General features: G+C 34.2%; 1 protein-coding gene across 1 annotated transcript; it reads right to left on the reverse strand.

Annotated features, from left to right (window-relative positions):
* Positions 1–5,583: 5,583 nt before the first annotated feature.
* Positions 5,584–8,549, reverse strand: LOC136817629 (uncharacterized). Its single transcript, XM_067073950.1, has 3 exons — positions 8,394–8,549; positions 6,639–6,907; positions 5,584–6,063 (listed from the first exon to the last, which is right to left on the reverse strand). Exons 2-3 carry the CDS (start codon positions 6,904–6,906, stop codon positions 5,897–5,899), a joined length of 435 nt encoding a protein of 144 aa, XP_066930051.1. The 5' UTR covers position 6,907; positions 8,394–8,549; the 3' UTR covers positions 5,584–5,896.
* Positions 8,550–12,126: the final 3,577 nt, after the last annotated feature.

The raw sequence follows: 12,126 nt of genomic DNA on the forward strand, positions 1-12,126 counted from the left end.
GTGGTTTTATCGCTGATCTCTGACTACTTGACTGGATCGGGCTTCCTTTAAATAACGAAAGTTTTCTAACTTCTAAGCTGACTTGTCCGCCATTTTGTTTTCTATTCTGCTTGACAATAACCTACGGGATTCGAATGTTTGAAACTCGAAAGTTAACAAAATCTAAGGTAAGAGAGAAAAAAACATGTCGCCTTCAAAACTGGACATAATTCCACGGGCATTTTGTGAGCAGTTAGCCTATCTAGTCTGTAAAGAAATATGATTTGGTTTTTTAAATGTCTTGAAGAACAACCTTTATGTAAAAGCTGTTCGTTGAAACGATAATATTGGATATCAGCACAACGCAATGCTCTATGTAGCCCTCTAAAAAGTGCTGCTCCTGAAATCAATAACTTGAAATGTTTGAGGCCCTTAATAAACACCACCCTATAAAGAGGGTTGATAGCATGAAACACCCACCTCCGACAAATTCAAATTATTTCGTTTTTTAAACATTTTAGCTCCGAATGGACTTCAAACGTAGTGACCTACACCAAAAGCCTTGTATACAAGAAACCAGAGCCAGAACCTACTTTTTACCAACACTTCTGTGCCGCCCTTATGGTCTCCGCCATGTTGTTTGTTTTTATCGTCATCTCCTCCGTGGTGATTTTTCAAATACATTATATCTCCGATGGAGTGTACGATTTCAGCCGTCGAAAAGTGCTAACATCAGCATTTATCATTTTAACGACCATTGCTATTGGAGTTTGTGGAATCGCTGGTTATGAAAGCTTCGGGTAAGATGTTGTGATAATACTAAGGCAGCAGGCACACAACGTTGTTTCAGCGTCAATTTAATGTTCATAACGTTCATATAACGTCAGATATGAACGTCGAACCTGTTGTGATGATACTTAGGGTTTATGAACAAAAAAATTTTCAGCTACTGTCTCTTATTATTTTTACAAGGTTTTTAAGCCAAAATATTCTTGTAATGACACTCTCTAATTCGACGTTTTACTATTTGATACGATTATAACACCCCTTCTCACAGACCCGGTAGAATTTTTTCAGCCAGTGGGGGTAAAAATAACGGACTGAAACTCGATGGTGATCCATATGCCCTAATTTTTTATGACCGGGGATTTAGATTCTTTTGTTTTCAAGTCAGAAAATTCAGTGGGGATGATAAAAATATTGCCGTGAGGATTAGTTTATTTGTTTATTTTCCACCGGGGACGATTTTTTTCCAGCAGAAAGGGTTCCCAGTGGATCTGTGAGAAGGGGGTGTCTCATATATAATACAGTATTGAAAGTCACATTCAACAAAGAACTCTCGTAAACGACGCTCTATTATTCGATCCACTTCCTTATTCGATTAAGGGCTCTGACCATATAACCATTTGTGAAATCTAAGCATCAGATGGTTAAATATTAGTTCTTAAGATTCGGTCAATGTTTAATGAAAGTTTTTTATTACTTTTTTTTATAGGAAAATGAACAGCTCCGACAGCTTTACCTTCATCTATCTCTTGACGTTGATTTTCTTCACTTTGATCGTTTAAATCAACACTATTGACAACATACGTATACTGGAATTCAATTCTGGATATTCATCTCAACAAATTATCTCTCAAAACATTGGATTTTTTAGAACTTTTTAGGATTTTTTTTTCAGTTTTAGATGCGATTGATTGCATATACCATATCTTTTTAAATGGTTAGTTTTTATATTTTTTAGGAAGATTTTTTAGTGTAAATAATTAGATGCTTAGCATATACCATACTTTTTGAAATGGATTATTTTTGTATTATAAAATATTTTTGAACTCCTTTATTCTGGACTTGTGAATAGTATAATGTACTTAATCCTAAAATTTTGTATATATTTTTATATTTAAAATAAGAAAAACTTAAAAAAATCAAAATATCTTTGTTATCATTTCTTGATGCAGAAGCAGCCAACGAGCCCATTTTCCCGAAATATCTGTTTCTCTTTTCCAGGAGAGATCTTTTTTTGAAAAATGGGGAAACAGATCCGATTTTCTAGGAAAGATGACGATATTGCATTGGGGAAATAGATATCCTTTTCCTTGTAAGCTTAGGAGAACAGATCAAAATTTTAATTCTGAATATTGTGGAAACAGACCTAATTTTCTAGGGAAGATACTTTGAGATTAAAAGTTTTTAGATGCCGAATCTAAGGAGCCCACGCTGCAAAGTAATATTTGCTATATCATTTTATCTTGTTATTTTTTAAAACACAATTTCAGTACCAATTTAAATACCTTGGGAATTGAATGCCCCATATTGGCTATCCTGAGTATCAGAGGTTGAGAATATTTCAACCTCTGAAGACCAATAATAGAAATTTTATCGCGCATGTGTCAATCTAATCAAGTAAGTGTAATTGAAATGAGTTTCTTTCAAAAGAAATCTTTTACATGATCCCCAAATGTATAACAGTAATTACTAAACTTTTAATTATGGAAATGTTACTTTAATTGAATCGAAATAAAAGAGAGACTTTATGTTATGATTCTCTTTCACTGACTCTTTTTAATAAAGCTTTACAGGTTTGCAGGCCACCGTGAAGACACATGGGCCTCTATAAACCGCTCGTACTTTTTACAATGATCTTTTTGAAATAGAGTTTTTTTCGCGGGCTCCCCCGGACTTTCCATTTTGTGTTGTCTTCCTTGATTTTAGCATTCATTTTTTCGGCTTCCTTACACCATTCTTTGATTATCTGTCTTTCGTTTTTGGTCAATTCCTCTGTCACTCGGTAAGGAAAGCGTTTTTCTTTTGTTATTGTTTGCAACACTGTGTTCTTGTCCTCTTCGTTCGTAAATGTGACTTTAATTGGTCGGTATCTCGCTTTATCTTCTCTTTTCGTAAATTTCCCGATCCGCTGCGTCTCGGTAATCTTTATATTCCTCAGATGGAGCCGCTGACCAATAATTTTATCATGGATAAATTCTTCGTCCTCGATTTTTGTTTCTTCTTCAGTTTCATCTGTCGATTCATCAATCCCATGAAAAATTAGGTTGCGTGCTGTAGATCGAATCAGCTGCTCCTCCTGTTTTTCTTTTCGAATCGCATCTCCAATGTTTTTCTCGATGTGTTTGGATGTGATTTTAGCGTAGCTCATTGGTGGACTTTTCTCTTCTTTCTTTTCGATGATGTTTTCAATCTTCTTTTCAAGCGTGGTTATTCTGGTGTCCATAGTTTCTTTCATTTCGTTGACCATAACATTGACGTCTTGTGCTTTCAAATAGTTTATTTCTTCGTCCTGCCTTTTCATTATATTCTCACAGGCTTTGATTTCGTTTTTGAATCCTTCAATTTTTGATGTTTCATTTGAATTATACCTTTCCATTACCTGTGGCGCGATTTTGGTACAGTTTTGACACTGGAAACTTCTTGATTTGTATGACAAGCATATCTGGATCTGGTAAAGTGGCAGTTCTGTACAAAGATAATGGACTAAACGGTGGCACTTCCTGCATTGTAGGGTATCTTTTAGTGCGTTTTCTTCATTTATGATGCACTTTGACGGGCTGCAAAAGTCGTTTATTGATGGTGATTTTTGATTATTTTCTTGAATTTTTTCCGCCATCTTTGTGCATTTTTCAGACGACAACCGTTCAGTTTAAAAAGCACTGGTGACATTTTTTAGTTATGTTTTCAACGACGGGAATAAAAATATCAACTTTGAACTTCATCCAAGATCTTGGATGGTCGTCATGGTTACTTTTCTTTGCGTTGATTGCGCGCTGAATAGAATCTGGATTGGTCGGCACAGCGTTGATATATGATTTCAACCTGTGCTTTTCACGGTACATATTGGCTGAACAAAGAAATTCATTTTATTATTCTAGACCACAGTAAGATAATGAGTTTTGGGCATCCTACTTTATATAAAATCTCTCCCACTTTTTACCGGACGCACTCAACATAAAAAACCACCCCTAAAAAGTAAATTGTAAAAATACTTTCCACTAACTTCTGCCCCATTTTTAGACTATGCTATAGTCTAAGACAAATCACTACCTTATCGGGGAAAAAATGTCGGAGTTTTATTTAGTCGGGGTTTTTTTTCGTCGGGGAAAAATTTCGTCACCTAGAGGCATTTTCGTCACTTTCCTCCGACCAAAATTTCAAATTCGTCACTTTTCCCCGACGAAACTTACACCCAATTAAATTGTCCAAATGAAATGGTTTCCTTCACTAGCTCGAAAAAAGATCATGTAATTCGACGTTTAAAGCACTAATTTCGGTTAATAAATGTGTAAAAAAATTTAGATTTTAATTTTGGTTGACATTTAAAAGATTGGGTAAAAGTTTTGGTCGGGGATAAAAAAATCGTGTAAAAGTTTTGGTCGGGTGATAAAATATCGGGGAAAAAATTCGTCGGGGGAAAATTTTGTCACCCCCTCAAAATTTTCGTCACTTTCCCCCGACATTTTTTTCCCCGATAAGGTATCTAAGATAGAAGCTCACGGCCGAAAGAAAATTCGCAAGTGGGTTTTTCTTACCGCAAAAAAGTTTACAGCCAGTAGAGTAGAGTTTGCCAGTCTTTCTCCAGTTCTTCGAAACTCTCTCACCGATTTTTTTCGTATAACGCCATAACTGTTGTAAACTCCGCACATGTATATTTTCCGCCTTTACTATCCCTGTTTAACGGACGATAACATCGTCTACCCTATTTTAAAGCGTATACCTTAGAAAGTGAATATTCACGTAAATTACCGCTTTTTCTTTCTGGACATGCTGCAAATAGAAGACCCTAAAAGTTATTGTGAAAATAATAATGAAAAATATACCTTCATAATTTTGTTAAGTTGTTCGGTTGTGTCAAGAACTGTAGAGGTTGAGCTCAGCTCCAGTGGGATTCCATCCTCGTCCAATTGGCTCATTGACATGGTACTAGCTCTATTGTTAAAAACTTTCTATTGTTTTTACTTTTGTAAAGCTTATACAGGGTGTCCCTAATTAAAGTATCGAGTTTGAACATGCGATTGAGTAGAAAAGTTTGTGTGTGTTATCGCTAAAATATAAGAACGTTCTCCATCACACAGGCTTATTACAAAAGGTAGTTACAACGTATAAATTAATCGTAATGACAAAGAAAAAAGAGGGAGAGCTTGAAATACAATTTTGTGAACACGCACATAAAACTTTCTACTCATAGTTGTGTTTCGACTCGATACTTTAATTAAGGACACCCTGTATTCTCAAATGCGTAAAAGAGTGTTCAACAAAAAAACATTTATTACTGCAAACACATAAAATACACCTTTTTGACCGTAGTTGCGCGGTCAGACGCGTGCCACTTAATTATTTAATTATCCCCCTAAACTCGATCCAATCCTTTTTTGACACATTTTTCTATTGTCTATAGGTGCGAAAAAAGGACTGGGACGGTTTTAGTGGGATAAATCGGACAAAAAAATGCCTGCGCGGTAATTGGCGGCTACGGTCGAAAAGGTGTATAAGAACACGAATCCTATGATTAGGCTAATATTTGACGAACGAGTGAACCAAAAATATATTTAAGGTAATCTATTGTTACCATTAAAATATCACAGTGTATACATGTCGAAAGGAAATTCTATATATTCTTTCCGTATTATAAAAATATTCTGTATTATATATTTTTCAAAGAAATATTTCTAATTATATGAAGGGGGTATAAGGCGTATTTCAAGGTTACATATATCTCTGAAATAGCTTTTATATCATAACAAAAAATAAATTAGGGAGATACTGGCGTCATATTTGGGAGAGAGGTTCCAAGTATCCGGTATGGACCGGTCGGAACTGGTATTTAAAGATTTTCTGTATTCCGGTACTTGCCAGAACTACTCCGTTACTCTAGGAAGCCCCTCACCCTATAGTGTATCTCCTTATTTTAGTTTCGGTGAAACTTATTGTTCAGCCTCATGGCTACACCTCGTTTTCTCTTCATTCCCTGGCATGATTGGTCATTTGGGTTGATCTGGATGACTGTGCTGTTCAAACAAGCTTCACGACAACCTTCGTATGATATGACTTGCCCGTTGGTATACTCTTGTCCTCCTACGAGTTGAATAAGCATAATTGCAATATGGATAAATAAAAACATAATCATTCTAGTGTTAAGCCTGAAAGTATTGTTCAGCTGTTCTCATTTTCACTTATTTTTAGTATTCTAATGTTCTTAACTTGTTCTTAAAATTCTAGACATCGATGTTCTTACATAGTTTGTGCTAACGTGTACTTTAGTTACCGCTTAAAAATAAGCCTTCCTTATCAAAAACCTTCAAAGATCTACTTGGAATAAAGCTTTGTATTTGGCGAATATTGCTGAAATATTCAGAATTTGTTAACCTCAACAACATGGTGAACATATATTTGTGGATAGTGCTATTTGTAAATAACTTAGTCTGCTTGAAAAAGCAGACCCGGCGGAAACAGGGAGACTTGCCTCCCCACTTTTGAGCAAATTAGATTTTTTTTTCAAATTTCTAGCCAATCTTGTCTCATTTTGAGCCTTCAGCATCCCCACTTTTACGGTTGTTCCGCCGTTCTTCCACTACAATAATGTTGGGTGAATTTTGTAGGGAAATTTCATTTTATCGAATATTTTGTCCATGATTGTAGAAGAAACTTACCATTGTAGCAGCTCATTTCTGCATCACCATGATTGACAACAAAATTAGCTTCACAAAGACTTTGTCCATTTAGCGGTTGAGCACCCATTCCGAACCATGAAATAGGACTTCCATTGAGACAATAAAAGATGAAGCATCCTGAAACCATGGTTACTTTACCATTATTTTCGGACGTACAAGGGATGTATGACCACGAATGAACAACTGGTGTAAGGATGATTGCTGATAGAGTGACAGTTAAGAGAAGGAGAGTTCTTGTAGAAGCCATTCTATGGAAAAAAGAAAGAATGATTACTCTTTCACACCCCCTTCTCACGGACCCACTGAGAACCTTTCCCACTAGAAAAATTGGCCAAAATATCGCCCAAGTGGAAAACTTTACTCTAATGTTTGTCCCCATCGAAGATAACCAGATAAGCAATTTCCCACTGCAAAATATTGTGATATTTTTTCCATCCCCACTGAATTTTCTGGCTAGAAAACAATGGAATTCAAATCCCCAGCCATAAAAAACGTGGGAATATCAATCCCCATCGAGTTTTGGTCCGTTATTTTTAATCCCATCGGGTCTGTGAGAAAAATGTTTACTCTTTTTCTATTTATATTGTGGTGTTTCTTGTTATTGTATGCCTTTTAAGTAAACTGATTTAAATAATAAATGTTTTTGACAATAATTCAAATTTTATAGCCATTTTTTTTTTAACCTGCATTCACAGGCCGGGGACTGTTAATGTTTTCATAAGGTTAAATCATATAAGAACAAAAGACTCTGATTGTTAAAATATTAAGCAGAAGTTAAGAACACTTTAGGTCCATTTTTTTAGAAAATTGCATACAAATATTCAAACAATGGTGAAATTAAGACGAACTTGTACTGAAGGAGGACTTCCGATGTTCACGGAATTTTAAGTTTGTCTTTTCAGAACCTACTGATCAATCAAAAACTAACATTCTTAGGCTAGAAAATTACTTCACAAACCCAATTTTGAAAAGTTGATTATTAGGCTATACCAGAAAATATTTGTTGAGGAGGTCATTTTTGGAAAGGTGAACCCCTGGATTATTTTTTTATTTTCAGGACCACCCTGGATTATTTTCTCATATTTTACACTACCTTGGATAGCGATCAACCATCTTCAACCTCATTTTACGGACCACACTGGATTTTCAACCTTATTTTACTCAACTTCATTATACTGACAATCCTGGATTTTCCACAACATTATTCTGACCACCCTAGAGTTTTAAACTCAAAAACCAGACCCCCTGGATTTTTTTATATTCCAGACCACCCTGGACATCACACACGTCACACCTCCACAACATACAATCCGTGCCATAATATATTTGCACTTTTGGCTAATTCACCATTTTTCGAAAATTGAAGTTCGAGCAAGAATGTCAATTTCAGGCCCTCAAATTGATTTAATCGATTATTTCGATCTGGGAGGGATTTATTGGTTTCTAGGCTATATTTCAAGCCCTACTGGACCATTTTTGAACTTTTGGATCCTCAGATCCTAAGGTTCTAAATCTCAAGTCTAGCGTTAAAACTCAGAGTTAAAACTCTACCCTTCGAACCTACTTTAGAGCACTTACAAATCGATTGTGGTTTCAAAACACCCCGGTGAATTTCTCTTTTGTGCCAAGTATTTTGTCCCTGATTGTAGGGGACACAGACAATTTCTTGATGGACTACGTGAAATATTACAAATAAAATCTTAGGGCAACTAATTTTTTTGAACAAATACTCACTTGTTATTTTGGTGTGATGCCCTTCTTCTGGTGCTTTTCGAATGAATGCCTAAAATGACCGATCCCTAAAACTATCCTTGATTTATATAAACGAAAGCAGATGTTTTAGGCGTTAAAAATTAGTTAATTGAAAGGTAAAACAGACTGTAAAAAATAATTATTCAAACTGCACTCAAATAACTTTTTTTAAATTAGTTCTTGAGAGTAATAAGTCAAAAATCTTTCATTAACTATTGGGTAGTATAGCATAAAAGCTTTGCTTATTAAAATTTACAAGCTTTGGGTTACAAAGACCACATTTAAATAGGCTATTTTTCTCAGTTGCATTTATTTGTTTATGGCAAAACTACTCTACATTTTTACAACGTTTTAATATCCCCTGAAAGGTGCCATAGAAACTTTTTTTAGATCTATGGCACCAGCCTTGTAAACTAGTTTCCAGTACATTTTGTTTTCTTCTTTTCTAGATTTAAAGGTTGATAATGCAATACACGGTTTTTTATAAGAACATAAGGCTTTAGTTTAGATTATTTGCAAACTCTTGATATCTAAAAATAAGAACATTTTAAAAACATCCAAAAGCTTTAAGTTTTTTTGGATATTCTTGTAAAAAAACGTGTGCTCTAGGCGTACAAACTTTCGCGAGCAGAAACTTTTGCGGTTTTCGCGAAAGTAAATATCTTTGAAAATTCTTGAAAAGACCATTCGTGAAAATTTATGCTCACTAAAATTCTTGACAAAATAGAAAATTTGTAAAACTTCTAACTCAAAATAAAATGTAAGATTTATGACATTTTGTTGTATTTTAAAGCTTAAAAAGTCAAAAGGCAAAAAAATGTAAAGAATTGCACGGAAATTTTTCTGATTAAAACGACGACAAAATTATTTTCAAAGTAAAAAAAACTCAAAAATATTTTGACTTGTGAATGAGAAAAACAAATTTTGAATTTTGGACTAAATCAAGAAATATTATTTTCCTCTCATTTCGGAAGCCATTTATTTATTAAGAATTAATTAGCACTTTTTGGAAAAAACATGTGACTAACGATTTTTCCAACTTTCGACTATCTTCGAGTTAATAAAAATAATTCTCGTCCATCGCATGGACTCTCAAAAACCGAACAAATTATAAAATTGATGAAATACAGTGTGTCCGGAAAATACACGTTTTTTGAAAGAATATTCGACAATTTTTGAAGCCTAAAACTGTTCTTATTTTCACCATTTTTGTGCATTTTCCTAGGAAATCTGTCTGCAAAGCCTTAAAACGTTCTTAACTTGGTTTTAATATTCTGGCCATCGAAGCCTTATGTTCTTATATAGTTTTAAAAACAATTTCAAAATCGTCAAAAAATGAGAAGAATTTGAGTACAATACTGAGGCTTGAATTGCTGATATATCAACTAATTTACGGGTAGAATTTAATAAAAATCGAGTGAAAAGTCTTTAAATTACTTCAATTTTGCACAAACAAAACAACAGCCGTGTCGAATCTCAACTAAAGTTTACTGGCCAATATAATTTGTTGGTTTACGGGCCAAGCTACCCAATAAAGAGGGTCGGTCGGTCGGTCGCCGAAAAAATAAAAATAAAAATTGAATTTCACCTAAAAAATCTCCTAAAAAAGCAGCAAAAACTATTACAACTTTACAAAAATGCGAAATAGAAAGTAAAAAGACACTAAAAGCTCAAATTCATGGATAAAATGAAAAATTAGACATAGAAAAACTACCAAAAATTTGAAAATTTGGCAGTCTGTAAAGCAATGAGAATAAAAGTTTACTACAAAAATCAATTTTATTTTTATTTCGATTTCGAGCCCGTAAAACTATTAATCAAATTGGTCTCGCCTAATGCAAATACAGTATATTCAAAAGAGAATCTATACAATTGATCATCAAATAATTCCACAAAATCGTTGCAAACATTTCGGTAATTTTTCTTTCAAATAATCTTCATGGAAAGTTTTCAAGCAAGCTAATCTTGAAGAATGTTTCAAACTGTTACCCAAAACATTCGGTAGTTTAACAAACTCAATCCAGGTTTTTGACTGGTAAGAAAATACTAATGCCATTTCTTGCAATGCCCAATTGAATTCAATAAGTTGGAATGTCGTCAAGCAGTCGTAAAGGTGACACAATCTCCTAGTTTCAAAACTGTAAAAGAGAATTTTACCAAACGTTATTTGGCCTTCATCTGATATGACGTCTTGCCAACCAGGCGACCAAATTTGATCAAAACATTGGGAAGGAAACAACACAATATGTTCATCTGGATACGGTACAGTTTGTAATTCTATAAACCCACCATTTTCGATATCGATTTTGACAATTTTGTAATATCCTTTCTCATTGATCACTCGCTCTTTTTCTTGTACTAATACGAAAACAGAATCATGAAGATGTTTGATCGTGCGTTTTGCATGGACGCGCTGATCCAGTCGAGAAGGGAGATCTGTGGATTTATTTAGCTCGTCCTCTGAGAATATTGATACTTCCAAGCACTGATTACCAAGAAAATCATATCCAAATAAAAATTGACGTGATCCATCATATACATAAAACATATCTGATATCAAATCCAAGGATACTGCAAAATATTTTTCAGGATTAAAATCACTATTTTCCAAACTTACACGTTTAAAATTCCACATTTTAATTTCATTAAAACGTATAAGATCAAAAATGAAACTGAAATCCTCAGTTTGTACTCCGATGATTAAAAAATGCCCATGGCTTCTCGTACTCTGTATTTTCAGGTAAACCACTTTCTCAAGGCCTGGATAAAATAGCTCTAAATCACTATCCTTGATCTTTCTCATTGAAGTTGACGTGATTTTACCAGCAATGCAATGATCAAGTTCATTCTTTATACATCCACTTTGGATTCGTATACACGATGAATAAAACTTTTGAATAGTAGTGAAACGCATGAATGTTGGATCGTATATGGAACCGTGCAGTGTTCCGTTATTAAAATAATCATCCACTTCATGGCTCACTGGGAAGCGAATAAGACTGACTTGTAGAATCTGAGATTCTTGGTCGACTGAGAAAATGTAAATCTCTGGATTACCTTTCCTACGATCTATGTATCCATCACAAGGACTAAAATACATGGTGAAATATTTCCCAGTAAAATCGAATCCTCTATTTTTACAGTCGGTAAATAATGGTTTCTGAATATCTCCCCACATATCGTCTGATTCTAAACATCGGTCCATTGAAGATGGGAGAAAGGATTGTCGTGGATTTACCAATGCCATCTTTTGTTTCTTTCCACTCGAATGTCAAGAGTCAATATTCTCTGTTAGATCAAGTTGAGTCTCCCCTGTTCTCGTTTTTCCTATGAGTGTCTTGACTCTCCAAAGGTTTTCTTTCCTCTGTTTGCGACTTGATGATTTTCCGTTATAATATATTTTCTTGCGAATAAACTGGGACTTGAACAGAGTTTAACAAGTATTAATACTTTTGATTGAAGACACAGATGTTGTTAGTATTATTTCATTTATCGCTGAAAAGGAAAATAGAAAAAAATATTAATAAAGAAAAATAATACCGAAAACATTAATGATATAATTAAAACCTTTAATTAATAATTATCAGACAAAGAAAATTACCATCATAAAAGAACAAATGATTGAGATATGGAGCAACATGTTTTTTAATTGGTATGACGTAAATATTCAATTATGTTTTTTGTTATTAAATTTTCATTTTTTCGCTGCGAAATT

Source organism: Clytia hemisphaerica, unplaced genomic scaffold (assembly GCF_902728285.1).
Source record: "Clytia hemisphaerica strain Z4C2 unplaced genomic scaffold, Clytia hemisphaerica genome assembly, whole genome shotgun sequence".
Lineage (NCBI taxonomy): Eukaryota > Metazoa > Cnidaria > Hydrozoa > Leptothecata > Clytiidae > Clytia > Clytia hemisphaerica.